Source organism: Oncorhynchus mykiss, chromosome 13 (assembly GCF_013265735.2).
Source record: "Oncorhynchus mykiss isolate Arlee chromosome 13, USDA_OmykA_1.1, whole genome shotgun sequence".
Lineage (NCBI taxonomy): Eukaryota > Metazoa > Chordata > Actinopteri > Salmoniformes > Salmonidae > Oncorhynchus > Oncorhynchus mykiss.
In genome coordinates this window covers 64,985,169-65,011,627 of record NC_048577.1, presented here as the reverse complement: position 1 = coordinate 65,011,627, position 26,459 = coordinate 64,985,169, and the positions used below count along the sequence as shown (strand labels likewise).

General features: G+C 47.3%; 1 protein-coding gene across 2 annotated transcripts in view; it reads left to right on the top strand.

The window, feature by feature from the left end:
* The window catches only part of LOC118936529 (protein tweety homolog 2-like), a 76,286-nt gene that overhangs the window by 33,834 nt on the left and 15,993 nt on the right, over positions 1-26,459 (top strand). For both annotated transcript variants that reach the window (XM_036941966.1, XM_036941965.1), the window contains exons 4-6: positions 11,580-11,800; positions 18,655-18,750; positions 22,909-22,981. In XM_036941966.1, coding sequence (XP_036797861.1) covers positions 11,580-11,800; positions 18,655-18,750; positions 22,909-22,981 — 390 coding nt within the window. The remainder of the gene's footprint in view (positions 1-11,579; positions 11,801-18,654; positions 18,751-22,908; positions 22,982-26,459) is intronic.

Below are 26,459 nucleotides of genomic sequence, written 5' to 3'. Positions count from 1 at the left end.
GGGGGTAGACTAGCATCCTGTCCAAGTGGTGTACTGGTACATTAAATCAAATCAAATTGTATTTGTCACATACACATGGTTAGCAGATGTTAATGCGAGTGTAGCGAAATGCTTGTGCTTCTAGTTCCGACAATGCAGTAATAACCAACAAGTACTCTAACTAACAATTCCAAAACTACTGTCTTATACACAGTGTAAGGGTAAGAATATGTACACAGTGTAAGAATATGTACATAAGGATATATGAATGAGTGATGGTACAGAGCAGCATAGGCAAGATACAGTAGATGGTATCGAGTACAGTACATACATATGAGATGAGTATGTAAACAAAGTGGCATAGTTAAAGTGGCTAGTGATACATGTATTACATAAGGATGCAGTCGATGATATAGAGTACAGTATATACGTATGCATATGAGATTAATAATGTAGGGTAAGTAACATTATATAAGGTAGCATTGTTTAAAGTGGCTAGTGATATATTTACATCATTTCCCATCAATTCCCATTATTAAAGTGACTGGAGTTGATTCAGTGTCAATGTAGCAGCCACTCAATGTTAGTGGTGGCTGTTTAACAGTCTGATGGCCTTGAGATAGAAGCTGTTTTTCAGTCTCTCGGTCCCAGCTTTGATGCACCTGTACTGACCTCGCCTTCTGGATGATAGCGGGGTGAACAGGCAGTGGCTCGGGTGTTTGATGTCCTTGATGATCTTTATGGCCTTCCTGTAACATCGGGTGGTGTAGGTGTCCTGGAGGGCAGGTAGTTTGCCCCCGGTGATGCGTTGTGCAGACCTCACTACCCTCTGGAGAGCCTTACGGTTGAGGGCGGAGCAGTTGCCGTACCAGGCGGTGATACAGCCCGCCAGGATGCTCTCGATTGTGCATCTGTAGAAGTTTGAGTGCTTTTGGTGACAAGCCGAATTTCTTCAGCCTCCTGAGGTTGAAGAGGCGCTGCTGCGCCTTCTTCACGATGCTTCACGATGCTGTCTGTGTGAGTGGACCAATTCAGTTTGTCTGTGATGTGTATGCCGAGGAACTTAAAACTTGCTACCCTCTCCACTACTGTTCCATCGATGTGGATAGGGGGGTGTTCCCTCTGCTGTTTCCTAAAGTCCACAATCCTCTCCTTAGTTTTGTTGACGTTGAGTGTGAGGTTATTTTCCTGACACCACACTCCGAGGGCCCCCATTAAGGAGCTAGATTCGGGGTAGACTAGCATCCTGTCCAAGTGGTGTACTGGTACATTAAGCTTCCTCACACTATGGAAACAGGAGATGGGCTGCTTTCTTACTACACATTATAAAACGTACTATAGTTCGCCAGAACAGCTGGTCTATCACGTGTTTGTAAAGAGCACAACGATGAAAGTGGGAGCAGGTGAGTCCAGCTGTGTATTGACAGGGGTTGCATTTTATATTGAAAGTCAACAGTGTTTTTTTTTTTTTTGCTGCTATAGAGTAGTGGTTCCCAAACTGCGGGGCGCGCCCCGTAAGGGGGTCGCTTGAAGTTGTAATAGTAGAATGCACAAGGTGCACTTTGGAAATTGGGAAGCGCATCATCAGTTCCTCTTGTCATGTCAGTCATTACATAGAGAGATATGTATAACCTGTCAGAAATGTCCACCAACTAGCCCATGTCAGCTAATGGTTTTTAGCCCTTAGATTTTGTTGTAATGTTTGAGTCACTCAAATATCACATGAACACACATTAGACATGGCAAAATGTATAGAATTGCAAGAAAATTATCTCTAAAATTGCAACATGTTCTTTCTGCCAACAAGAATATTATGAACAGTGTTTGTTCCCATAGAAATAGACGTGTGTCGGGGGGGGGGGGGGGGGGGGGGGGCTGTTCACAGAAAATACATGAATCTGATGACAACAGATGTACAACGTTATTTGGCTGGCAGCCGCACAACTAAATGATGGCCATCATGGTGTAGGTGGGCAGGCGGGCGGACGGACGGACGGACAGACAGACATCTTGTTATTACTACTCTCTCCCTTCACCATGGCAACATTAGCATGTTATAGGTTACATGCCAAATGGCACCCTATTCCCTATATACTTTTGACCAGAGCCCATAGATCCCTAGATAACGCCTAGCAGTACTCTGATAAGATGTGGTTTCCTCTGAGGAGCTGAAGTGTCAGAGCAGAGCTAGCAGACGTGGTTAAATACCACATGTAAAAACAGGAAGCTGATGATGGAAAAACAAGTGGGTATTTTAAAGTTTTGTGGTTTGAAGATTCTGTGTCTTATGAGGGTTGCAAAGATATGATGTTCTTTCCAATTTAAAAGTTTTCTTCAACTGAATTTAAAAGGGTTAGGGTTACTTATGTATTTCTCAGTTTACTAAACTAAAGGTAAATAATCGCCTCCTTATAACGCACATTGATGAAGAACATTTTAAAACCAGAATTCACTCTGTAAGATGATAATGAAGCTTATGTAACCTTTTGCTCTAAGTCTAAATCTGTGTCTATAAAGGGCAAAATTGTGGTGTAGATATTGGGGAGGAAGAACAGTCGACGGGGGGTCCTCCCCCTGAATTGTTTTGGGAACATTTTTAAAATGCATTTCCTGCTATTCTAAACCATTTGACATGTCTTACTGTGTATGCCTCTCTTGAGGGGTATTTTGGGAAGTACTGTATATGGAGGGGTCATTTGAAAACAGTATCAATGGAAGGATAAGTGGATGGATACGTGGATTGATAAGTGGATTGATAAGTGGATGGATAAGTGGAAGGATAATTGGATGGATAAGTGGAAGGATAAGTGGATGGATAAGTGGAAGGATAAGTGGATGGATAAGTGGATGGATAAGTGGATGGATAAGTGGATGGATAAGTGGAAGGATAAGTGGATGGATAAGTGGATGGATAAGTGGATGGATAAGTGGAAGGATAAGTGGATGGATAAGTGGATGGATAAGTGGATGGATAAGTGGAAGGATAAGTGGAAGGATAAGTAGATGGATAAGTGGATGGATAAGTGGATGGATAAGTGGATGGATAAGTGGAAGGATAAGTGGATGGATAAGTGGATGGATAAGTGGATGGATAGTGGATGGATAAGTGGATGGATAAGTGGATGGATAAGTGGAAGGATAAGTGGATGGATAAGTGGATGGATAAGTGGAAGGATAAGTGGAAGGATAAGTGGATGGATAAGTGGATGGATAAGTGGATGGATAGTGGATGGATAAGTGGATGGATAAGTGGATGGATAAGTGGAAGGATAAGTGGAAGGATACGTGGATTGATAAGTGGATTGATAAGTGGATGGATAAGTGGAAGGATAAGTGGATGGATAAGTGGATAGATAAGTGGATGGATAAGTGGAAGGATAAGTGGATGGATAAGTGGATTGATAAGGGGATGGATAAGTGGATGGATAAGGGGATGGATAAGTGGATGGATAAGTGGATGGATAAGTGGATTGTCCCCCAACCCCCAAGATTTTTATTTTAGAAAAACATTTCAACACATTTGTACATTGGCAGAGAGAAACATTTCTACACATTTTGTCATGAGTCTGAGAGAAAATGTTGCAGTTTTAAAGCACATTTTTTGTAATTCTACACATTTTGTCATGGGGCAGAGTGAAACATTTTGCCATGAAGCTGAGAGAAAACGTTTTACAGTAACTGTCCAGTGAAAATATCACTTTCAAAACGTTATATTCTGGTTGCCCTTTCCTGTCGTCAAATGACCAAATCGCCCTCCAGTGGCCTCATGGGTGGAATGTTGTTAATATTTTTCATCATTTCATAATTAATACACTTAAGAAATATATTTTTTTTTACCAAAGGCACACCCTATTTATTTCTGTTTGAACATTGAGAAAGAGAAGGATTTGGACCATTTTTAGGGCACAAAGTCAAACCGTTAAAGCTGATTTCCTGCAATTCTACACATTTTGCCGTTGTTTATGACGTGTTTATGACGTGTTTATGACGTGTTTATGGCGTGTTTATGACGTTGTTTATGACGTTGTTTATGCCGTTGTTTATGACGTTGTTTATGACGTTGTTTATGACGTTGTTTATGACGTGTTTATGACGTGTTTATGACGTTGTTTATGACGTTGTTTATGACGTTGTTTATGCCGTTGTTTATGACGTTGTTTATGACGTGTTTATGACGTTGTTTATGACGTGTTTATGACGTGTTTATGACGTGTTTATGGCGTGTTTATGACGTTGTTTATGACGTTGTTTATGCCGTTGTTTATGACGTTGTTTATGACGTGTTTATGACGTTGTTTATGACGTGTTTATGACGTGTTTATGACGTTGTTTATGACGTTGTTTATGACGTTGTTTATGCCGTTGTTTATGACGTTGTTTATGACGTGTTTATGACGTTGTTTATGACGTGTTTATGACGTGTTTATGACGTTGTTTATGACGTGTTTATGACGTGTTTATGACGTTGTTTATGACGTGTTTATGACGTTGTTTATGACGTTGTTTATGACGTGTTTATGCCGTTGTTTATGACGTGTTTATGACGTGTTTATGACGTGTTTATGACGTTGTTTATGACGTGTTTATGACGTTGTTTATGACGTGTTCATGACGTTGTTTATGACGTGTTTATGACGTGTTTATGACGTTGTTTATGACGTTGTTTATGACGTTGTTTATGCCGTTGTTTATGACGTGTTCATGTGATATCTGGGGACCCCATTTTTTTAAATGTCATTTTAAATAAATTATTTTGGATAAAGAATTGATCTGTTCTGAATATTGAGGAGGGACATGTCCCCCCCATCCCCCTTGGCAAATCGCCTATGGTACAGGGACACGCCAGGGCTCTTAGGCTACCCACGGCAGAACCATGGTCCCCTTCAAGCAAACTGTCCAACAGGTCTTTCTTGTGAAATACATTTTTATCTCTGTAGCTAGGTTTCCATCCAGTTGGCGACCAGATTTTCATGCAAATATAAAACAAAAAGAGCATTATCCAACCAGTGGTGGTGTTTCCACCAAACAGACTTGTTGGGGATATAAATTAGTATGTGATGACATAGTGCACACACACAATGGACTTTTTCACCTGAGTTTTCATGTACCGAATAAACATCAAAAGTTTCCATTTTCAACAGTCGTCACAGAAACTGGTGCGTTACGGACATTTGCCTACTCTGGTCTTGGCGTGTGTGCTCAAGCCAACAGCTCACAGGTACAGTGCAGGTAGGCTGTAGGCTGTGCAGGTAGGCTGTGCGGGTAGGCTGTGCGGGTAGGCTGTGCGGGTAGGCTGTGCAGGTAGGCTGCGCAGGTAGGCTGCGCAGGTAGGCTGTGCAGGTAGGCTGTAGGCTGTGCAGGTAGGCTGTGCAGGTAGGCTGTGCAGGTAGGCTGTAGGCTGTGCAGGTAGGCTGTAGGCTGTGCAGGTAGGCTGTGCAGGTAGGCTGTAGGCTGTGCAGGTAGGCTGTGCAGGTAGGCTGTGCAGGTAGGCTGTAGGCTGTGCAGGTAGGCTGTGCAGGTAGGCTGTGCAGGTAGGCGAGTCCACATGATGAGATTAGTATGGATAATTATTTTCATTTGTCAAACTGCAGTCAAGCATCGATCATCGTGTCACCAGAATCAGACCCTGGATATTTATTGGAAAGGAGCATCAAGATCACTGTGCACTTTCACCACCCTGTAAAGTTCATCATAACTTCATTTCATCTGTAGACTAATAAACTGCATGGTTTCCCCCAGTCGTCGTGGGCGGGACCACACACCATATCATTGCGTGACTCCCCAGGTTTACTTTCGATGTGATTGGTAGTATTTGTGCATAAAGGCGTGGCCATTTCTCGCATAATTAATTTTAATGACAAGAAGTTCCCACCATGTTAAACGAACAAATGATTTGTCTGCATTTATACAATTAAACCAAAACCTCCTGTTTCCATCACAACGCTCTCCGGGTTTATATATACACTATTACTTTATTCTCATAAAAACTTTGGATGGAAACAATATACATAAATAAAGGTTAAATAATAATTAAAAAACTGTATAGTTGAATAAAGTAAATGAATACTGAGTCACAGATAAACTAAGCAGTACTGCTTGTCCTGTGTGTCTGCAGGGAGAGAATATTAGGATAAACTTCTGATCTCAGAAAGGACATTTAAAAGTTCCTCAACCTTCAGACCACAACGTTAAAATAAAAACACCTCTTTCCATCATCGTCATCGTGTTGTCTTCTGTGGTGTTTTAACACCTCTTTCCATCATCGTCATCAGCATCATGTTGTCGTCTGTGGTGTTTTAACACCTCTGCTAACTCTTCCCTGCCTCTTCCGGCCTCCAGAAACTCAGATTAATAGATATGATCAACTGTATCATCAGAGTGAAAACATAACAGAAATGTCTCATATAAGATTCACATGCTTGACAGACTTCTCAGAGTAGAATGGCTTGGCTCATACATCTCGTCATTCAACTGGCTGTTCTAATCAGAACTGTCCTTACAGACCAGGACATCAAAGATGAAGGAGACAACTGTACCTTTTACATTCCTAATGATGAAGGAGAAGACTACTGTTTGATGTTAAGATCCTCAGCTGGAGAGAGCCTGCTACTGTGGAACACTTCAAACCCACTTGAGAATTCCACCCTGGCTGCTGAGTTTAGGGATCGACTGGTACTGGAGAAATCCCTTCTCTATATCAACAGTCTCACTCAGTCAGACTCTGGACGGTACAGGATGGAGTGTTGGACAGATGGCAGGGTGTCACGCCGGGACAGCAAGGACCTCCTAGTCTGCAGTGGATCAAATGAAGAAACGATTCTGCAGGTTAATTTAGGACACAGGGTAGAGTTGCAGTGTGAGGGCACAAGGGAAGATGCCAACATGACAGTCAGATGGTTCAGGGAGGATGAAAACGGAGACAACAGAGTGCAGCTAGCTGAGAACAGCTCCTCTCTCCACATCGCCAACATCACCATAAAGGACCTGGAGTCGTATTACTGGTGCATGGGACTGGGGGGACAGCTTTGTGTTTACAGCCTGGTCTTTAATCTGGGACATAAGTTACAGTATGTTGTTCTCTCAGTAGGAGAGGAGGCTGTACTGCCCTGCTTTAACCATGATGACCCCACTGGGACAGAGACGAGGTGGGAGAGTATCCGCTTTGGATACATCAGCTGGGTCCCCAGTCATCTCACTAGCGGAGGGAAGCAGATGTACCTGACAGACGGAAGAACATCAGGGAACTTCTCCCTGGTCATCCCATCACTGATGCTCAACCACTCAGGGTGGTATGGGTGCTCTGAGAAGTTACAAGGAACGTACAGATACACAAAACGCTATGCTCTCCTGGTGTGCCCCAAGGCTGAGCCTCTCACAGAGTTTTTCTCAGAGGGAGAAGAGGTTGTTCTCGGCTGTAACTATAATCTCACTGAGTCTAACAGGGTGGTGTGGTACAGACGGACTGCTCAGGTGGACGATGTCATTCTGGACACAAGACTACAACTAGCAAACTTGCCCCAAGACTTGGTTGGCCGAATGAATGCATCTCACCCTCCCTCCTTTCTGGTCCTCTCTAAGCTCTCACTGGCGGACAGTGGGGAGTACTGGTGTGCTGTCTTCTATGAAGGGATGTGCGTCTCAGTAACTAAGACCCTCTTGCTGGTGTGGGACCCGTTTGGCATCAACTCCACGTTCTACAGAGTGTACTCTTCACTGATGGGCTGTGCTCTTCTGGGGATGGTCTGTGCTGTGATCACTGTAAACCTGAAGACCAGGAGAAGAAGAGACCAGACTTCCCTGAAGACCCAGAGGACTGCAGCCCAGACACAGGGACAGCAGAGCAGCAGAGTGGAAGAGGAGAGAGAAGCAGAGTGAGGAAGAAAGAGGAGAGGGAAGAGAGAGGAGAGGGAGTAGAGAGGAGAGGGAGTAGAGAATAGAGAGAGGAGAGGGAAGAGGGAGTAGAGAGAGGAGAGAGAGGAGAGGGAAGAGGGAGTAGAGAGTGGAGGGAAGAGAGAGGAGAGGGAGTAGAGAGGAGGGGGAGTAGAGAGGAGAGGGAAGAGAGAGGAGAGGGAGTAGAGAGGAGAGGAGAGGAGAGGGAAGAGAGAGGAGAGGGAGTAGAGAGGAGAGGGAGAGGAGAGGAGAGGGAAGAGAGAGGAGAGGGAGTAGAGAGGAGAGGAGAGGGAGTAGAGAGGAGAAGGAGAGGGAGTAGAGAGGAGAGGAGAGGGAAGAGAGAGGAGAGGGAAGAGAGAGGAGAGGAGAGGGAGTAGAGAGGAGAGGGAAGAGAGAGGAGAGGGAAGAGAGGAGAGGGAAGAGAGAGGAGAGGGAAGAGAGAGGAGAAGGAGTGGAGAGGAGAGGGAGTAGAGAGGAGAGGGAGTAGAGAGGAGAGGGAGTAGAGAGTGGAGGGAAGAGAGAATAGAGGGAGTAGAGAGGAGAGGGAGTAGAGAGGAGAGGGAGTAGAGAGTGGAGGGAAGAGAGAGGAGAGGGAGTAGAGAGGAGAGGAAGTAGAGAGGAGAGGAGAGGGAAGAGAGAGGAGAGGGAGTGGAGAGGAGAGGGAAGAGAGAGGAGAGGAGAGGGAAGAGAGAGGAGAGGGAGTAGAGAGGAGAGGGAGTAGAGAGGAGAGGGAAGAGAGAGGAGAGGGAGTAGAGAGGAGAGGAGAGGAGAGGGAAGAGAGAGGAGAGGGAGTAGAGAGGAGAGGGAGAGGAGAGGAGAGGGAAGAGAGAGGAGAGGGAGTAGAGAGGAGAGGAGAGGGAGTAGAGAGGAGAAGGAGAGGGAGTAGAGAGGAGAGGAGAGGGAAGAGAGAGGAGAGGGAAGAGAGAGGAGAGGAGAGGGAGTAGAGAGGAGAGGGAAGAGAGAGGAGAGGGAGTAGAGAGGAGAGGAGAGGGAAGAGAGAGGAGAGGGAAGAGAGAGGAGAGGGAAGAGAGAGGAGAGGGAGAGAGGAGAGGGAGAGAGGAGAGGGAGTAGAGAGGAGAGGGAGTAGAGAGGAGAGGGAAGAGAGAGGAGAGGGAAGAGAGAGGACTGCAGCCCAGGCACAGGGACAGCGGAGTGGATAAGGATACTAGCAAGAGGTTTATGTTTTTCCTCATCTTATTCATCTGTTACCAGGCACCTACAACAAAGATAGCTCAGATGTGCGAGTCCCTTTTTGAAAGTTTAAATGATTTTAAAGAAATCCCGCAGTCAATTATTTTACAAATAAATTCCAATAAACTGGGAAATGTTTAAATATTGATTTCCAATTCAGTTCAATTATAAAGATGAAGTGTTCTACAGTTCAACTCCATAACTTGGAAAGATGTTGTTAAGATTAGATTTGAGGCCGCCCGAGTGGCGCAGCGGTTGAACCATTCATCAACTGGAGTCTGTGCGACAAACCTGGACCTTTTTGTGAGTAGTTGACACAAGAACAAGAACTCTGTCAAGTCCTTTAACGGGGAAACACGTTGGAACCCTGCCGGTGAAAGCGTCTCTAGAAGTGGCCATCTGTAGATGTTGGAACCGTGAAAGCGTCTCTAGAAGTGGCCATCTGTAGATGTTGGAACCGTGAAAGCGTCTCTAGAAGTGGCCATCTGTAGATGTTGGAACCGAGCCGGTGAAAGCGTCTCTAGAAGTGGCCATCTGTAGATGTTGGAACCGAGCCACTACTCCCTCATTTCACCTTGTAAGTTGATTGAGAACACATGTTCTTTTACTCCAACGACCTGGGGAAGAGGTACAGTGGGGAGGTGGGATGAATGAGCCAATGGGAAGCTGAGGATGATGAATGAGCCAATGGGAAGCTGAGGATGATGAATGAGCCAATGGGAAGCTGAGGATGATGAATGAGCCAATGGGAAGCTGAGGATGATGAATGAGCCAATGGGAAGCTGAGGATGATTAAATGGCCATGATGGGAATTTATCCAGGACACCGGGGTTAACACCTCTACTCTTACAATAAGTGCCATGGGATCTTTAGTGACCCCAGAGAGTCAGGACACCCGTTTAACATGCCATCCGAAAGACTGCACCTTACACAGGGCAACGTCTCCTTCACTGCCTTGGGGCATTGGAATCTCCTTAGACCGGAGGGAAGAGTCCCTCTACTGGCCCTCCAACACCACATCCAGCAGCATCTAGCATCTCCCATCCAGGGACCGGCCCTGATTAGCATCAGAGTCAAGATCTTCCACACTGATCTCGACAAACCAATTCTGTAAGGACCTTGCTTTGTGCCGGGGCAGTTGAACTGGGCAGCTCTAGCAGGGCAGAGATTTTACGAACTGACTTGTTGGACAGGTGGCATCCTATGGTGGTGCCATGTTGAAAGTCACTGAACTCTTCAGTAAGGCCATTCTACTGCCAATGTTTGTCTATGGAGATTGCATAGCTTTGTGCTCAATTTTAGTCACCTGTCAGCAACGGGTGTGGCTGAAATAGCCAAATCCACTCATTTGAAGGGGTGTCCACATACTTGTGTCTATATAGTGTATGTTACACTGTTAGTGTTCAACCACTAGATAGATAGATAGATAGATAGATTCACAGATATGCATATACATGCCAACATTCACTTCGGTGCACACACACACACACACACACACACACACACACACACACACACACACACACACACACACACGCGTACGTGCTGTACATACATTATACAGAGCTGTACATGACTCCTAAATCTGTCCTGTCATGTTAACTATCTCTCCAGTACAAAAACACTCCCTTTAGCCCTATTGAACAGAACCCCTCTATTATAGAGGTGGTCATGCAGCAGCATGTAAAAGACCTGAATGAGATGTTGTTAATAACCTCCCCCTCTCTCTCCCTCTCTCCCCTTCTCCATCTCTCTCTCTCTCTCTCTCTCTCTCTCTCTCTCTCTCTCTCCCTCTCTCCGCTTCTCCATCTCTCTCTCTCTCTCTCTCTCTCCCCTTCTCCATCTCACTTCCCTTCTCCATATCTCTCTCTCTCTCCCCTTCTCCATCTCCCTTCCATTCTCCATATCTCTCTCTCCCCTTCTCCCTCTCTCCCCTTCTCCCTCCCTCCCCTTCTCCCTCTCTCTCCCCTTCTCCATACCTCCCCCTCTCTCTCCCCTTCTCCATATCTCTCCCTCTCTCTTCACTTCTCAATCTTTCTCTCTGTCTACCCTTTTCCCTCTCTCCCCTTCTCCATATCTCTCCCTCTCTCTTCACTTCTCAATCTTTCTCTCTGTCTACCCTTTTCCCTCTCTCCCCTTCTCCATATCTCTCCCTCTCTCTTCTCTTCTCCATCTCTCTTTTTCTCCCCTTCTCCCCTTCTCCCTCTCTTCCCTTCTCCATCTCTACCCTTCTCCACATATCTCCCTCTCTCTCCCCTTCTCCATCTCTCTCTCTCTCTCTCTCTCCCCTTCTCCATCTCTCTCTCTCTCTCCCTTTCTCTATCTCATCTCTCTCTCTCCCTCTCTGCCCTTCTCCATCTGTCTCTCTCTCCCTCCATCTTCTCTATCCCATCTCTCTCTCTCCTGCCCTCCATCTTCTCTATCTCATCTCTCTCTCTCCTGCCCTCCATCTTCTCTATCTCATCTCTCTCTCTCCTGCCCTCCATCTTCTCTATCTCATCTCTCTCTCTCTCTTCCAGGTCTCCAGTTCTCTGGGCAGTATGGAGGTGGGTCTGCAGCAGCACCTGAATCGTCTGGATGAGATCTTTGCTGCGCGGGGAGACTATGTCCAGGCCTTGAGGTTCATGGGTCAGATGGCTGACAACATCATCAGACAGCTGACCGCCATGCCGGACCTCAGCAAGGCCAAGGTGGACCTGTCGGCCATCGCTGATCAGACAGATTACGTAGAGTACTACAGGTGAGAAAAGGAAACAGACAGACAGACAGACCTGTCGGCCATCGCTGATCAGACAGACAGACAGACAGACCTGTCGGCCATCGCTGATCAGACAGACAGACAGACAGACAGACAGACAGACCTGTCGGCCATCGCTGATCAGGCAGACAGACAGACAGACCTGTCGGCCATCGCTGATCAGACAGACAGACAGACCTGTCGGCCATCGCTGATCAGACAGACAGACAGACAGACAGACCTGTCGGCCATTGCTGATCAGACAGACAGACAGACCTGTCGGCCATCGCTGATCAGACAGACAGACAGACAGACAGACCTGTCGGCCATCGCTGATCAGGCAGACAGACAGACAGACCTGTCGGCCATCGCTGATCAGACAGACAGACAGACCTGTCGGCCATCGCTGATCAGACAGACAGACAGACAGACAGACAGACAGACAGACAGACAGACCTGTCGGCCATTGCTGATCAGACAGACAGACAGACCTGTCGGCCATCGCTGATCAGACAGACAGACAGACCTGTCGGCCATCGCTGATCAGGCAGACAGACAGACAGACAGACAGACCTGTCGGCCATCGCTGATCAGACAGACAGACAGACAGACCTGTCGGCCATCGCTGATCAGACAGACAGACAGACAGACAGACAGACAGACAGACCTGTCGGCCATCGCTGATCAGGCAGACAGACAGACAGACCTGTCGGCCATCGCTGATCAGACAGACAGACAGACCTGTCGGCCATCGCTGATCAGACAGACAGACAGACAGACAGACCTGTCGGCCATCGCTGATCAGGCACACAGACAGACAGACAGACAGACCTGTCGGCCATCGCTGATCAGACAGACAGACAGACAGACCTGTCGGCCATCGCTGATCAGACAGACAGACAGACAGACAGACAGACCTGTCGGCCATCGCTGATCAGGCAGACAGACAGACAGACCTGTCGGCCATCGCTGATCAGGCAGACAGACAGACAGACAGACCTGTCGGCCATCGCTGATCAGACAGACAGACTGACAGACAGACCTGTCGGCCATCGCTGATCAGACAGACCTGTCGGCCATCGCTGATCAGACAGACAGACTGACAGACAGACCTGTCGGCCATCGCTGATCAGACAGACAGACAGACAGACAGACCTGACAGACAGACCTGTCGGCAATCGCTGATCAGACAGACAGACTGACAGACAGACCTGTCGGCCATCGCTGATCAGACAGACAGACAGACAGACCTGTCGGCCATCGCTGATCAGACAGACAGACAGACAGACAGACAGACAGACCTGTCGGCCATCGCTGATCAGACAGACAGACAGACAGACCTGTCGGCCATCGCTGATCAGGCAGACAGACAGACAGACAGACAGACAGACCTGTCGGCCATCGCTGATCAGACAGACAGACAGACCTGTCGGCCATCGCTGATCAGACAGATCACGTAGAGTACTACAGGTGAGAAGAGGAGACAGACAGAAAGACAGACAGTCAGTGCAGACAGGCAGATAGACAGGGAGACAGGTAGGCCGGCGGACATGCAGACAGTGAGACAGACAGACAGACAGACAGACAGACCAGTGAAGTGCTGCTGTCACTGACCTATGTCTATTATAACTCCTCATGGTGACTACCAGCCAGTCTATGTGTCTCTTGACTGTAGTCAAGGCTCTAGACTGGGCCTGTTGCTCCGGCCTGACTGACTGGTGTAATCTGACACCTATATATATTGGTTTTCCAAGGCTGGTGAGTCAGTGTGTTATGAAGTGACTGCTAGAGGGGGTACTGTGCCAGTGGAGGATGCAGTATGTATTGATGAAGAGGTGTTGTTTCACTGAGGGCAGAGGGGGATGGAAGGCACTCTTTATTTATCTCTTTCTCTCGTTCTCTCTCTTTCTCTCGTTCTCTCACTCCCACCCCCTACCTCTCTCTCTTTCTCTCGTTCTCTCACTCCCACTCCCACCCCCTACCTCTCTCTCTTTCTCTCGTTCTCTCACTCCCACCCCCTACCTCTCTCTCTTTCTCTCGTTCTCTCACTCCCACTGCCACCCCCTACCTCTCTCTCTTTCTCTCACTCCCACCCCCTACCTCTCTCTCTTTCTCTCACTCTCACTCCCACTGCCACCCCCTACCTCTCTCTCTTTCTCTCACTCTCACTCCCACTCTCACCCCCTACCTCTCTCTCTTTCTCTCGTTCTCTCACTCCCACTCTCACCCCCTACCTCTCTCTCTTTCTCTCACTCTCACTCTCACTCCCACTCCCACCCCCTACCTCTCTCTCTTTCTCTCACTCCCACTCCCACCCCCTACCTCTCTCTCTTTCTCTCACTCTCACTCCCACTCTCACCCCCTACCTCTCTCTCTTTCTCTCGTTCTCTCACTCCCACTCTCACCCCCTACCTCTCTCTCTTTCTCTCACTCTCACTCTCACTCCCACTCCCACCCCCTACCTCTCTCTCTTTCTCTCACTCTCACTCCCACTCTCACCCCCTACCTCTCTCTCTTTCTCTCGTTCTCTCACTCCCACTCTCACCCCCTACCTCTCTCTCTTTCTCTCACTCTCACTCTCACTCCCACTCCCACCCCTACCTCTCTCTCTTTCTCTCACTCTCACTCCCACTCCCACTCCCACCCCCTACCTCTCTCTCTTTCTCTCACTCTCACTCCCACTCCCACCCCCTACTTCTCTCTCTTTCTCTCACTCTCACACTCACTCCCACCCCCTACCTCTCTCTCTTTCTCTCACTCTCACTCCCACTCCCACTCCCACCCCCTACCTCTCTCTCTTTCTCTCACTCTTACTCCCACTCCCACCCCCTACCTCTCTCTCTTTCTCTCACTCTCACTCCCACTCCCACCCCCTACCTCTCTCTCTTTCTTTCACTCTCACTCCCACTCCCACCCCCTACCTCTCTCTCTCACTCCCACTCCCACCCCCTACCTCTCTCTCTTTCTCTCACTCTCACTCCCACCCCCTACCTCTCTCTCTTTCTCTCACTCTCACTCCCACTCCCACCCCCTACTTCTCTCTCTTTTTCTCACTCTCACTCCCACTCCCACCCCCTACCTCTCGCTCTTTCTCTCACTCTCACTCCCACCCCCTACCTCTCTCTCTTTCTCTCACTCTCACTCCCACTCCCACCCCCTACTTCTCTCTCTTTCTCTCACTCTCACTCCCACTCCCACCCCCTACCTCTCTCTGTTTTTCTCACTCTTACTCCCACTCCCACCCCCTACCTCTCTCTCTTTCTCTCACTCTCACTCTCACTCCCACTCCCACCTCCTACCTCTCTCTCTTTCTCTCACTCTCACTCTCACTCCCACTCCCACCCCATACCTCTCTCTCTTTCTCTCACTCCCACCTCCTACCTCTCTCTCTTTCTCTCACTCTCACTCCCACTCCCACCTCCTACCTCTCTCTCTTTCTCTCACTCTCACTCCCACCCCATACCTCTCTCTCTCTCTCTCTCTTTCTCCCACTCCCACCCCATACCTCTCTCTCTTTCTCTCACTCCCACTCCCACCCCTACCTCTCTCTCTTTCTCTCACTCACTCCCACTCCTACCCCTACCTCTCTCTCTCTTTCTCTCACTCCCACCCCCACCTCCTACCTCTCTCTCTTTCTCTCTCTCACTCCCACTCCCACCCCCTAACTCTCTCTCTTTCTCTCTCTCTCACTCTCACTCCCACCCCATACCTCTCTCTCTTTCTCTCACTCTCACCCCCTACCTCTCTCTCTTTCTCTCACTCTCACTCCCACTCCCACCTCCTACCGCTCTCTCTTTCTCTCACTCTCACTCCCACTCCCACCTCCTACCTCTCTCTCTTTCTCTCTCTCACTCCCACTCCCACCTCCTACCTCTGTCTCTTTCTCCTTCTCACTCCCACCCCCACCCCCTACCTCTCTCTCTTTCTCTCACTCTCACTACCACCTCCTACCTCTCTCTCTTTCTCTCACTCTCACTCCCACTCCCACCTCCTACCTCTCTCTCTTTCTCTCTCTCACTTTCTCCTTTGCTTCCTTTCATTAAAACACATTTGTCTGCATTTATACAGACATTTCTCCAGACAAATGTAATAGCATAGCGATCTCTTAGTGCCGCTCCTCACCCACCCAGTCTCTTCTCTATAAAGGTATGTGTGGTCATTTTACTGCAGGCTATCGTGGTGTGGGGTTACCAAACAGATAAGTGGTTTGGGGCCCATTCCATTCCGTTTCAAGACGATCTCACACTATGGATTCTCCCCCAGTTCGCCAAGTATGATGTCACAATAGCGCTAGAGGTGACTGTAGGTTTGCACTTTGACCTCAACATCCCTCTTATTGAAAGCTAGAAGCTTCATGATTTTTCCACAGGGGCCAGTGCAGTGGAAACGTGGCTTTATGTGGACACCACACACACATACACACACACACACACACACACACACACACACACACACACACACACACACACACACACACACACACACACACGTACTGCAAATACACATTTACATAGAAGAAAGACAGACAGACAGACAGACAGACAGACAGACAGACAGACAGACAGACAGACAGACAGACAGACAGACAGACAGAGAGAGAGAGGTTAGTTCCTATAGGAGACTCTGTAGGACATGTATTATCTATGTCCATGGATTTGTCCTGTTCAATTATTAACTTAACGTACTGGAAATGACCTGCTGCAGATCTAACTAAGAGACTAACACACACACACACACACACACACACACACACACACACACACACACACACACACACACACACACACACACACACACACACACAAAGATGTGACCACAGACAGACAGACAGACAGACAGACAGACAGACAGACAGACAGACAGACAGACAGACAGACAGACAGACAGACAGACAGACAGACAGACACTCTGCTTACTCATTCATTTATTCACTCACTCAAACTCAAACAACCTTTCAATTTCAATTCACACAGAGGTGAAATAAAGAATCGAACAGTAAACATCACACTCATAGTATAGAGGCATTCTCTCCCTCTGTGGCACCTGATCCAAGCGTTCAGACAGAAACCTCTAGTTTCATCTCCGTACCTGGGTCATATCTGCAGCGCCTTTGTTTTGGTGCTCGTTCCCCCTCCCTTCTACCTGCTACTGCTGATCCTAGACCTGTAACACTGTGCCCTCTCTGTTCTCTAGGTGGCTGACCTACCTGCTACTGCTGATCCTAGACCTGTAACACTGTGCCCTCTCTGTTCTCTAGGTGGCTGACATACCTGCTACTGCTGATCCTAGACCTGTAACACTGTGCCCTCTCTGTTCTCTAGGTGGCTGACCTACCTGCTACTGCTGATCCTAGACCTGTAACACTGTGCCCTCTCTGTTCTCTAGGTGGCTGACCTACCTGATACTGCTGATCCTAGACCTGTAACACTGTGCCCTCTCTGTTCTCTAGGTGGCTGACCTATCTGCTACTGCTGATCCTAGACCTGTAACACTGTGCCCTCTCTGTTCTCTAGGTGGCTGACATACCTGCTACTGCTGATCCTAGACCTGTAACACTGTGCCCTCTCTGTTCTCTAGGTGGCTGACATACCTGCTACTGCTGATCCTAGACCTGTAACACTGTGCCCTCTCTGTTCTCTAGGTGGCTGACCTATCTGCTACTGCTGATCCTAGACCTGTAACACTGTGCCCTCTCTGTTCTCTAGGTGGCTGACCTATCTGCTACTGCTGATCCTAGACCTGTAACACTGTGCCCTCTCTGTTCTCTAGGTGGCTGACCTACCTGCTACTGCTGATCCTAGACCTGTAACACTGTGCCCTCTCTGTTCTCTAGGTGGCTGACCTACCTGCTACTGCTGATCCTAGACCTGTAACACTGTGCCCTCTCTGTTCTCTAGGTGGCTGACCTACCTGCTACTGCTGATCCTAGACCTGTAACACTGTGCCCTCTCTGTTCTCTAAGTGGTTGACCTATCTGCTACTGCTGATCCTAGACCTGTAACACTGTGCCCTCTCTGTTCTCTAGGTGGCTGACCTATCTGCTACTGCTGATCCTAGACCTGTAACACTGTGCCCTCTCTGTTCTCTAGGTGGCTGACCTATCTGCTACTGCTGATCCTAGACCTGTAACACTGTGCCCTCTCTGTTCTCTAGGTGGCTGACCTATCTGCTACTGCTGATCCTAGACCTGTAACACTGTGCCCTCTCTGTTCTCTAGGTGGCTGACATACCTGCTACTGCTGATCCTAGACCTGTAACACTGTGCCCTCTCTGTTCTCTAGGTGGCTGACCTATCTGCTACTGCTGATCCTAGACCTGTAACACTGTGCCCTCTCTGTTCTCTAGGTGGCTGAAATACCTGCTACTGCTGATCCTAGACCTGTAACACTGTGCCCTCTCTGTTCTCTAGGTGGCTGACATACCTGCTACTGCTGATCCTAGACCTGTAACACTGTGCCCTCTCTGTTCTCTAGGTGGATGAACTACCTGCTACAGCTGATCCTAGACCTGTAACACTGTGCCCTCTCTGTTCTCTAGGTGGCTGACCTATCTGCTACTGCTGATCCTAGACCTGTAACACTGTGCCCTCTCTGTTCTCTAGGTGGCTGACATACCTGCTACTGCTGATCCTAGACCTGTAACACTGTGCCCTCTCTGTTCTCTAGGTGGATGAACTACCTGCTACAGCTGATCCTAGACCTGTAACACTGTGCCCTCTCTGTTCTCTAGATGGCTGACCTACCTGCTACTGCTGATCCTAGACCTGTAACACTGTGCCCTCTCTGTTCTCTAGGTGGCTGACATACCTGCTACAGCTGATCCTAGACCTGTAACACTGTGCCCTCTCTGTTCTCTAGGTGGCTGACCTACCTGCTACTGCTGATCCTAGACCTGGTTATATGCCTGGTGGCCTGTCTGGGGGTGGCAAAGCAGTCCCGGTGGCTACTCACCATGTAAGTAACTGGTACCCACTCTGCTCTGTGTAGAGCTGATCAGCAGATATGGACAGGTTTTAACACAGACACATTAACACATATTATCTCATCACCCATCTCCCCTGAGACGACTACCAACCACGTACAGTAAGTTACTGTAGTTCTGAGGTGACTACCAACCACATACGGTAACAGTTACTGTAGTTCTGAGGTGACTACCAACCACATACAGTAACAGTTACTGTAGTTCTGAGATGACTACCAACCACATACAGTAAGTTACTGTAGTTCTGAGGTGACTACCAACCACATACAGTAACAATTACTGTAGTTCTGAGGTGACTACCAACCACATACAGTAAGTTACTGTAGTTCTGAGGTGACTACAAACCACATACAGTAAGTCACTGTAGTTCTGAGGTGACTACCAACCGCATACAGTAAGTTACTGTAGTTCTGAGATGACTACCAACCACATACAGTAAGTTACTGTAGTTCTGAGGTGACTACCAACCACATACAGTAACAGTTACTGTAGTTCTGAGGTGACTACCAACCACATACAGTAACAGTTACTGTAGTTCTGAGATGACTACCATCCACATACAGTAACAGTTACTGTAGTTCTGAGATCACTACCAACCACATACAGTAAGTTACTGTAGAGCTGAGGTGACTACCAACCACATACAGTAAGTTACTGTAGTTCTGAGACGACTACCAACCACATACAGTAAGTTACTGTAGTTCTGAGGTGACTACCAACCACATACAGTACGTTACTGTAGTTCTGAGGTGACTACCAGCCACATACAGTAACAGTTACTGTAGAGCTGAGTTGACTACCAACCACATACAGTAACAGTTACTGTAGAGCTGAGGTGACTACCAACCACATACAGTAAGTTACTGTAGTTCTGAGGTGACTACCAGACACATACAGTAACAGTTACTGTAGAGCTGAGGTGACTACCAACCACATACAGTAACAGTTACTGTAGAGCTGAGGTGACTACCAACCACATACAGTTAGTTACTGTAGAGCTGAGGTGACTACCAACCACATACAGTAAGTTACTGTAGAGCTGAGGTGACTACCAACCACATACAGTAGGTTACTGTAGAGCTGAGATGACTACCAACCACATACAGTAGGTTACTGTAGAGCTGAGATGACTACCAACCACATACAGTAGGTTACTGTAGAGCTGAGATGACTACCAACCACATACAGTAGGTTACTGTAGAGCTGAGGTGACTACCAACCACATACAGTAGGTTACTGTAGAGCTGAGGTGACTACCAACCACATACAGTAACAGTTACTGTAGAGCTGTGGTGACTACCAACCACATACAGTAGGTTACTGTAGAGCTGAGGTGACTACCAACCACATACAGTAGGTTACTGTAGAGCTGAGATGACTACCAACCACATACAGTAGGTTACTGTAGAGCTGAGGTGACTACCAACCACATACAGTAGGTTACTGTAGAGCTGAGGTGACTACCAACCACATACAGTAACAGTTACTGTAGAGCTGTGGTGACTACCAACCACATACAGTAGGTTACTGTAGAGCTGAGGTGACTACCAACCACATACAGTAAGTTACTGTAGTTCTGAGATGACTACCAACCACATACAGTAGGTTACTGTAGAGCTGAGATGACTACCAACCACATACAGTAGGTTACTGTAGAGCTGTGGTGACTACCAACCACATACAGTAGGTTACTGTAGAGGTGGTTTCTTACCCCCTCTGGACAATGGACACAATAGCCCAGTTATATAGACTCGACACAAAACTTGACAAGAAACCAACCTCACTATTCAATATCTGTGTCCAGCAGCAAAGTTTAAACAAGTCAACAACATCCCAGTAATTATCCTCAAATCTCATTCCCCTTTAATATGTCTGTATCTGACTGTATCAGTGATGTTGAACAGTTCTGCTGAAGACTTCTCTTCTTCTCTCTGATGGTGTCCACTAATGTCTATCGACCGGCCTGCTCTCCAGTATGTGTACTACTATACCCTTAACTCATTATCAAGAGCTTTCAGCCACTCTACTGCTGCTGTAAGACTACCAGAGGAGAGATATGAGCTGAAACCATCCCCAGCCTTTTAACAACCATCTGGGAGCCCTTTGCTTTCTTACTCAATCTATTTATCTTTCTGCTGCTGTCTTCTCTCTCTACCTCTCCCTGTTTCTCCCTCTCTCTCTCTACCCCTCTCTCTCTCTCTCTCTCTCTCTCTCTCTCTCTATACCTCTCCCTGTTTCTCTCTCTACCTCTCCCTGTTTCTCTCTTTCTCTCTCTACCTCTCCCTGTTTCTCTCTCTCTCTCTCTACCTCTCCCTGTTTCTCTCTTTCTCTCTCTCTCTCTACCGCTGCTTGTTTCTCTCTTTCTGTCTTCTCTCTCTACCTCTCCCTGTTTCTCTCTTTCTGTCTTCTCTCTCTACCTCTCCCTGTTTCTCTCTTTCTGTCTTCTCTCTCTACCTCTCCCTGTTTCTCTCTTTCTGTCTCTCTCTCTCTACCTCTCCCTGTTTCTCTCTTTCTGTCTTCTCTCTCTACCTCTCCCTGTTTCTCTCTTTCTGTCTTCTCTCTCTACCTCTCCCTGTTTCTCTCTTTCTGTCTTCTCTCTCTACCTCTCCCTGTTTCTCTCTTTCTGTCTTCTCTCTCTACCTCTCCCTGTTTCTCTCTTTCTCTCTCTCTCTCTCTTCTCTCTCTCTACCTCTCCCTGTTTCTCTCTTTCTATCTTCTCTCTCTACCTCTCCCTGTTTCTCTCTTTCTCTCTCTCTCTACATCTCCCTGTTTCTCTCTTTCTATCTCTCTCTCTACCTCTTCCTGTTTCTCTCTTTCTGTCTCTCTCTCTCTACCTCTCCCTGTTTCTCTCTTTCTATCTCTCTACCTCTCCCTGTTTCTCTCTTTCTGTCTCTCTCTCTCTACCTCTCCCTGTTTCTCTCTTTCTGTCTCGCTCTACCTCTCCCTGTCTCTCTCTTTCTCTCTCTCTCTCTCTCTCTCTCTCTCTCTCTCTCTCTCTCTCTCTATACCTCTCCCTGTTTCTCTCTTTCTGTCAATTCAATTCAATTCAAGGGCTTTATTGGCATGGGAAACATGTGTTAACATTGCCAAAGCAAGTGAGGTAGACAACATACAAAGTGAAAATATAAAGTGAAAAACAACAAAAATTAACAGTAAACATTACACATACAGAGGTTTCAAAACAGTAAAGACATTACAAATGTCATATTATATATATATATATACAGTGTTTTAACAATGTACAAATGGTTAAAGGACACAAGATAAAATAAATAAGCATAAATATGGGTTGTATTTACAATGGTGTGTGTTCTTCACTGGTTGCCCTTTTCTCGTGGCAACAGGTCACAAATCTTGCTGCTGTGATGGCACACTGTGGAATTTCACCCAGTAGATATGGGAGTTTTTCAAATTTGGATTTGTTTTCGAATTCTTTGTGGATCTGTGTAATCTGAGGGAAATCTTGCTGCTGTGATGGCACACTGTGGAATTTCACCCAGTAGATATGGGAGTTTTTCAAATTTGGATTTGTTTTCGAATTCTTTGTGGATCTGTGTAATCTGAGGGAAATATGTCTCGCTCTACCTCTCCCTGTTTCTCTCTTTCTCTCTCTCTACCTCTCCCTGTTTCTCTCTTTCTCTCTCTCTACCTCTCCCTGTTTCTCTCTTTCTATCTCTCTCTCTCTACCTCTTCCTGTTTCTCTCTTTCTCTCTCTCGCTCTACCTCTCCCTGTTTCTTTCTTTCTGTCTCTCTCTCTCTACCTCTCCCTGTTTCTCTCTTTCTATCTCTCTCTCTCTACCTCTCCCTGTTTCTCTCTTTCTGTCTCTCTCTCTCTACCTCTCCCTGTTTCTCTCTTTCTATCTCTCTCTCTCTACCTCTCCCTGTTTCTCTCTTTCTGTCTCGCTCTACCTCTCCCTTTTTCTCTCTTTCTCTCTCTCTACCTCTCCCTGTTTCTCTCTTTCTCTCTCTCTACCTCTCCCTGTTTCTCTCTTTCTCTCTCTCTACCTCTCCCTGTTTCTCTCTCTCTCTACCTCTCCCTGTCTCTCTCTCTCTCTCCCTGTTTCTCTCTCTCTCTCTCTCTCCCTGTTTCTCTCTCTCTCTCTCGCTCTCTCTCTCTCTGTCTGTTTCAGGATCATGGTGTTTGGGGTGATATCTCTGGTCCTGAGCTGGGCATCACTAGGAGCAGGCACTGCTACTGCCGTGGTGAGTGTCTGTTCTGTCCCGTCATCTCCAAACATGCTCAAATTAAAAAACTGATTCAAGTGATCTCATTCTTATGTCTTTAGTGATGTCATGGTCAGGTTGTGTTCTGATTGCAAAATTATAGTTTTTTTTACGTCTTTCACTGGTTATAATCTGATTATCTGGCCAGATAACAACCAAACTATGACCTGTCCTACACATACACTATCTATGCAAAAGTATGTGGACACCCTTTCAAATGAGTGTATTCAGGTAGTTCAGCCACACCCATTGCTGACAGGTATATAAAGTCGAGCATATATCCATACATACACCATATACAAACATTGGCAGTAGAATGGATTTAATGAAGAGCTCAGTGACTTTCAATGTGACACCGTCATAGGATGATACCTTTCCTCCAAGTCAGTTCATTAAATGTCTGCCCTGCTAGCACTGCCCTGGTCAACCGTAAGTGCTGTTATTGTGAAGTGGAAACGTCTAGGAGCAACAACGGCTCAGCCACAAAGTGGTAGGCCACACAAGCTGGAAGAACTTGACTGGCTTGCACAGAGCCTGACCTCAACTCCATCGAACACCTTTGGGATGAATTGGAACACCGACTGCGAGCCAGGCCTAATCGCCCAACATCAGTGCCCGACCTCACTATTTTTCTTGTGGCTGAATTGAAGCAAGTCCCCACAGCAATGTTCCAACATCTAGTGGAAGGTCTTCCCAGAAGAGTGGTAGCTGTTATAGCAGCAAAGGGGGGACCAACTCCATATTAATGCCCATGATTTTGGAATGAGATGTTTGAGGAGCAGGTGTCCACATACTGGCCATGTAGTCTATGTGTGTCTACAGTATGTCTAGTCTTAGTGCAGTTAATAGGGCAGACTTTGTTAATAACAGGGCCATTCAGGATCCCTCTCCCCACTCCCTCCATCGCAGAGGAGGATTATCCAGAGGCTGGGCAGCTGTGCTTCTGACGCAGGCAGGAGGGAGGGAGAGAGGGAGGGAGATGGGGAGGGAGAGAGGGAGAGAGAGGAGGGAGAGGGAGGGAGGAGAGAGGAGGGAGGGAGAGGAGGGAGAGGAGGGATTGAGTGACATAAGGAAATCATGAGTCTACATTTATTTTACCAGAAAATACCCTGCAACAGTATCACAACAGTCAGAATTACAGTAATGCATGCCATGTTGACATCACGGACCAGTTTATCCACAAGATCATTGTTCCCTCTCCTCCTCAAACCAGATCATTGTTCCTCCTCCTCCTCCTCCTCCTCCTCCTCCTCCTCCTCCTCCTCAAACCAGATCATTGTTCCTCCTCCTCCTCCTCCTCCTCCAACCAGATCATTGTTCCTCCTCCTCCTCCTCCTCAAACCAGATCATTGTTCCTCCTCCTCGAACCAGATCATTGTTCCTCCTCCTCGAACCAGATCATTGTTCCTACTCCTCCTCAACCCAAATCAATGTTCCTCCTCCTCCTCCTCAAACCAGATCATTGTTCCTCCTCCTCGAACCAGATCATTGTTCCTCCTCCTCCTCAACCCAAATCATTGTTCCTCCTCCTCCTCCTCAAACCAGATCATTGTTCCTCCTCCTCCTCAACCCAGATCATTATTCCTCCTCCTCCTTCTCCTCCTCCTCAAACCAGATCATTGTTCCTCCTCTTCCTCAACCCAAATCATTGTTCCTCCTCAAACCAGATCATTGTTCCTCCTCCTCCTCCTGGCCATGTAGTGTATGTGTGGCTACAGTATGTCTAGTCTTAGTGGGGTTAATGGGGCAGACTTTGTTAATAACAGGGCCATTCAGGATCCCTCTCCCCCTCCCTCCATCCCAGAGAGGAGCCAGCATGATGGGACTAGGATTATCCAGAGGCTGGGCAGCTGTGCTTCTGACGCAGGCAGGCAGGAGGGAGGGAGGGAGAGAGGGAGAGAAGGGAGAGGGAGGGAGGAGAGAGGAGGGAGGGAGAGGAGGGAGAGGAGGGATTGAGTGACATAAGGAAATCATGAGTCTACATTTATTTTACCAGAAAATACCCTGCAACAGTATCACAACAACAGCCAGAATTACAGTAATGCATGCCATGTTGAAATCACGGACCAGTTTATTCACAAGATCATTGTTCCTCCTCCTCCTCCTCCTCAAACCAGATCATTGTTCCTCCTCCTCCTCAAACCAGATCATTGTTCCTCCTCCTCCTCCTCAACCCAGTTCATTGTTCCTCCTCCTCCTCAACCCAGATCATTGTTCCTCCTCCTCCTCCTCCTCCACCTCCTCAAACCAGATCATTGTTCCCTCTCCTCCTCAAACCAGATCATTGTTCCTCCTCCTTCTCCTCCTCCTCCTCCTCCTCCTCAACCCAGATCATTGTTCCTCCTCCTCCTCCTCAACCCAGATCATTGTTCCTCCTCCTCCTCAAACCAGATCATTGTTCCCCCTCCTCTTCAAACCAGATCATTGTTCCTCCTCCTCCTCCTCAAACCAGATCATTGTTCCTCCTCCTTCTCAAACCAGATCATTGTTCCTCCTCCTCCTCAACCCAGATCATTGTTCCTCCTCCTCCTCCTCCTCAACCCAGATCATTGTTCCTCCTCCTCCTCAAACCAGATCATTGTTCCTCCTCCTCTTCAACCCAGATCATTGTTCCTCCTCCTCCTCCTCCTCAAACCAGATCATTGTTCCTCCTCCTCCTCCTCAACCCAGAATATTGTTCCTCCTCCTCCTCCTCCTCAACCCAGATCATTGTTCCTCCTCCTCTTCAACCCTCAGCCTGTTGATGTGCATGCATAAGCAATTACTGGCAGGCCAAAAAGGAGGTTCCTCCTCAACCCCGATCATTGTTCCTCCTCCTCCTCAACCCAGATCATTGCTATTCCTCAACTCCTCCTCTCCCAACAATAAGAGAGGGAGATAAATATTTGGTCATAGAAATATAATGTCAATAGATCATGACTATATAGATTACCTCTAAACCTCTAGACATGTCATTGTATTTCTATGTGTATGGGGATTTTTTTGGGCCTGCCAATAACTGCTTAGGCATTCACATCTACAGGCTCTCTCCCTACACACACAAACACGCACACGCATGCACGGTCCTTGCTATCTGGGTTCCCTGGGACATCTAACTCTGAGGTCACCCCATTAAAATTGAAATGTGAAATGGTTGAGGTAAGGGTTAAGGTTAGGGTTATGGTTAGAGTTTAGGGTTGGGATGTCCCAAGGATCCCGGATAGCACTAACCACACACAGACTGTATGCCATGGTTGGTTCTGCTAAGTTCACCACAGGTTAAAGAGGCGTGTAGACTGTTGTTACTAACAGCCCTCTTGTGTGATCAGTGGTTGATTTACTTTGACAATATGTTATTTTCTGTCACAGCCTCCATCGACGGTCTAATAAAACAAAACAGTCATTGAGATTCTGGGAAAGGATTTGAGTCTGAAGTGTTTATGACGGGTCCTCAATTTTCTTTGTTCTGTAATATCAC